The 3,237-nt window shown below is 46.6% G+C and overlaps 1 protein-coding gene across 1 annotated transcript; it reads left to right on the forward strand.

The window, feature by feature from the left end:
- The first annotated feature begins 27 nt into the window (after positions 1-27).
- On the forward strand, positions 28-2,471 carry LOC130563024 (translation initiation factor IF-2-like). The gene is made up of 5 exons (XM_057348423.1): positions 28-451; positions 535-704; positions 791-1,045; positions 1,139-1,498; positions 1,601-2,471. The coding sequence occupies exons 1-5, from the start codon at positions 241-243 to the stop codon at positions 2,291-2,293; spliced, it is 1,689 nt and encodes a 562-aa protein (XP_057204406.1). The 5' UTR covers positions 28-240; the 3' UTR covers positions 2,294-2,471.
- Positions 2,472-3,237: the final 766 nt, after the last annotated feature.

A 3,237-nucleotide genomic window follows, 5' to 3' on the forward strand; every position in this document is an offset into this window, starting at 1 on the left:
AAGCTTTCCACCATGTTGTTCATGGATGACCCGGAGAGGATCTGAAAGTAAGTTGCGCCCCGCTCGTTCCGTCGCCGGGTCGATGTCGGCAGGCTCCAACTAACTTGCTTTACATTTTTGTTTCTCTCTCTCTTTCGCTGTTCGCGTGTCTACAGGTGGGTCAGCGTCCTCAGGGGTGCCCACATTGCTGAAACCACAGTGGACCATTATTTAAAGAATGTTGCCCAGTTCCTGGACTACATGTCGGAAACCTCTCCGCTGACCTGCCGCCTGTCAAAGCAGGCCATGCTCAGGATCCGGCGGGAGGTACGGACCCTGCTGAAGTCCCTCAAGAGGAAGGTCACAATGCACCAAATTGGGGTGAAGCAGGCCAAGGAAGGCCGGCTCATTCCCAAAGTGGTGCTCCGTCGCTGCCGGGAGGAGGCCAAGAAGGGAATCCCGCGGCTCCTCGGTAATAATACTTGACGTCGCTAACCATTTCGTTATTATTTCTGAGCTGCTTGGTTTAGTTTATGTGTGTGTTTGTTTCCACAGATCAACTGGAGAAAGACAGCAACCAGAAAACGCAGTTCATGCTTTACGGCTACCTGACGGCCTTCTTCGCCTCAATCTACGGCCACCGTTGTGGGGTGTTTCAAAACCTAACTATCCAGGAGGTGGAGCAGGCCACCAGGTCATCCAGCACCAGCGCCTTCCTCATCAACGTAAGTGTTTTCCCTAGCGTGTACCGGATGGTTGCATCTGGCTACACACTTTTCTAAGCGTGTCTCGTTTCCCTGTTTTTCCGCAGGTTGCGCTGCACAAGACAAACCAGGCGTTCGGCCCGGCCCAGCTGTCGCTGACGTGCGAGGAGTACGGGTGGTTCCGGCACCTTCTCCGGCTGCGGGACGGACTGGTGGGTGGGCCGAGCGCCCGGTACTTCTTCTATACATCGACACCCAATCCCTGCAAAAACCTAAACAATTATTTTCAGGGGGCTTGGGTGTCGATGGGACTGCCGGGGAAGCCGACCTTCACTGACATACGGACTTCCATTGCCACCCACGTAAGTGTTGAGAACGCCCGCGTTACCTCGGTCATCGTCGAACGATCGCTTGTCCCTAATTACCGACATGCTGTGTTCTTCTCTCTTCCGCAGGCAAAAAACAGCCATGGCACAGACAGCCGGCAGAAAGTGGCACAGTTCATGTGCCACGATACTTCCACGGCCGACAAGTTCTACGCCGTGAACCTAAACGCGAGGCAGGCCGTGGAACACCGCCGTTTGTTTGAGGAGGCGTTGGAGGGTGTCGAGGCCTCGCCGACCAGGGCAGACGACACGTTGGCGGCACGAAAAAGGCCCATTAAGCGCAAGGGCAAAATGAGTGGTTTAGAGAGGTCTAAAAAGCAGAGGGCTGAATCGCCCTGCTTCTCCCTGACTCCTGGCAGCACGAGCTCGGAGGAAGCCGAAACGGTGCCATATCAGGAGTCTGGGGTGTCGGCACTGGAGTCCGAAGAGGTGAGTTCTTCTATTAAGTTTTTGGTGTTTTTGCGTCATTGATGCTTTGGATCGACTTGTCACTGACCGCTTTCTCTCTCTCGTGCGCTTTTTACTTTACAGAGCTTGGCAGAGTTCCCCAGCGCCCTAGCTCAGTCATCCCCCGCGTCGTCTTGCCCTGGTCCGACGTCACCAGAGTCTGAGTCGCCGGCGGAGGCAGCATCACCGGAGCCGGCTTCCTCAGAGTCAGCCAGCTCTGACGCGGAGCCGGCCACCCCTGAGCCATCTTTCTCGGAGCCGACCGCCGCCCCTGAGCCATCATTGTCAGAGCCGACCGCCGTACCAGAGCCGTCATTCTCAGATTCGACCGCCGTCCCAGAGCCGTCTTCCTCCGAGCTGACCGCCACCCCAGTGCCATCTTTCTCAGAGCCGACCGCCGCCCCTGAGCCATCATTCTCAGAGCCGACCGCCGTACCAGAGCGGTCATTCTCAGATTCGACCGCCGTCCCAGAGCCGTCTTCCTCCGAGCTGACCGCCACCCCAGAGCCATCTTTCTCAGCGACGCCTGTCAGAAAACTGAACGCCTCCAAGCAGGCAAAACTGAGGTTGGGTGTCAGGACCTCTGCGTTGAAAAGGCGGAGAGCAGTGGTGTTCCTGTCACCGTTGAAGATACCGCCCAGTTTGCGCAAGAGACTTCTGAACCCAAGGAAATCCCCTCATAGGGTTTCCAAATCCTACAGACTCTCTGGACTGGCTAACGCCAACCTGACCAGAAAAGTGGTCAAGGCAACTCTGGAGGGGAGAAAGGGTAAATAGGGGAATAAATGTAAATTTGTATATGGTTCTATGTTAAAATGTTCCATTCTTTCTGATGGCGTTGTTGTTGTTGTTGCTTCCATTTGTGTTGTAATGTTGTGTTGTTCTATATAGTTTTTAAAATATTAAAGTTTTCTAAATATTAAAGTTTATTTAGCAAAAGTTTAACTTGTCCTCTTTTTTCTAAATATTTGTCACTTTAACAAGCATTATATATATATATATATATATATATATACAGGACATAAATGGAAACAAAACAATCAAAAATAAAATGATAAAAACAACATAATAATTTAAAGTACTTATTAACTAATTAAAACTAAACCAAAAGAATAATAATGATCTTTAGATAATAATGATCTTTAAACGATTTTTGTACACAATCGTTTTAACAGTGTCTTTAATTATCAAACATAACATTTTATTTTTATTTTGTTTATTTCATTTCAACAATCTGAGCAATCAATGTTAAATATAAAAAACAATTAGTCTTTACGATCTAATGATATAATGATCTTTAAACGATTTTTCTACACAATCGTTTTAACAGTGTCTTTAATTATCAAATATAACATTTTATTTTTATTTTGTCTATTTCATTTCAACAATCTGAGCAATCAATGTTAAATATAAAAAGCAATGAATTAAATCAATTATTACAATTAATTTGTTTAAATCGATGCCACATGTAAGTAAACAGAAAGTTGAAGCGCGGGGCTTTTATTTTGAAAAAACGAAACGTCTTATTAATGTGATTGTATAGATTAATCAGACCAATACTCCAGCAAACCTCTAAGTGTACGTTTTAATTAATTAATTAATTTTCGTCATATTGTATATATTGTTGTGTTTATTAACTTCATTCGTTTAAAAGTATTTAAAAGTATAAAAATAAATTAAACTTCGATATCTGCACGGTTAATTATAAACAAAGTCATTAG

Source organism: Triplophysa rosa, linkage group LG12, assembly GCF_024868665.1.
Source record: "Triplophysa rosa linkage group LG12, Trosa_1v2, whole genome shotgun sequence".
NCBI classification, from domain to species: Eukaryota; Metazoa; Chordata; class Actinopteri; order Cypriniformes; family Nemacheilidae; genus Triplophysa; species Triplophysa rosa.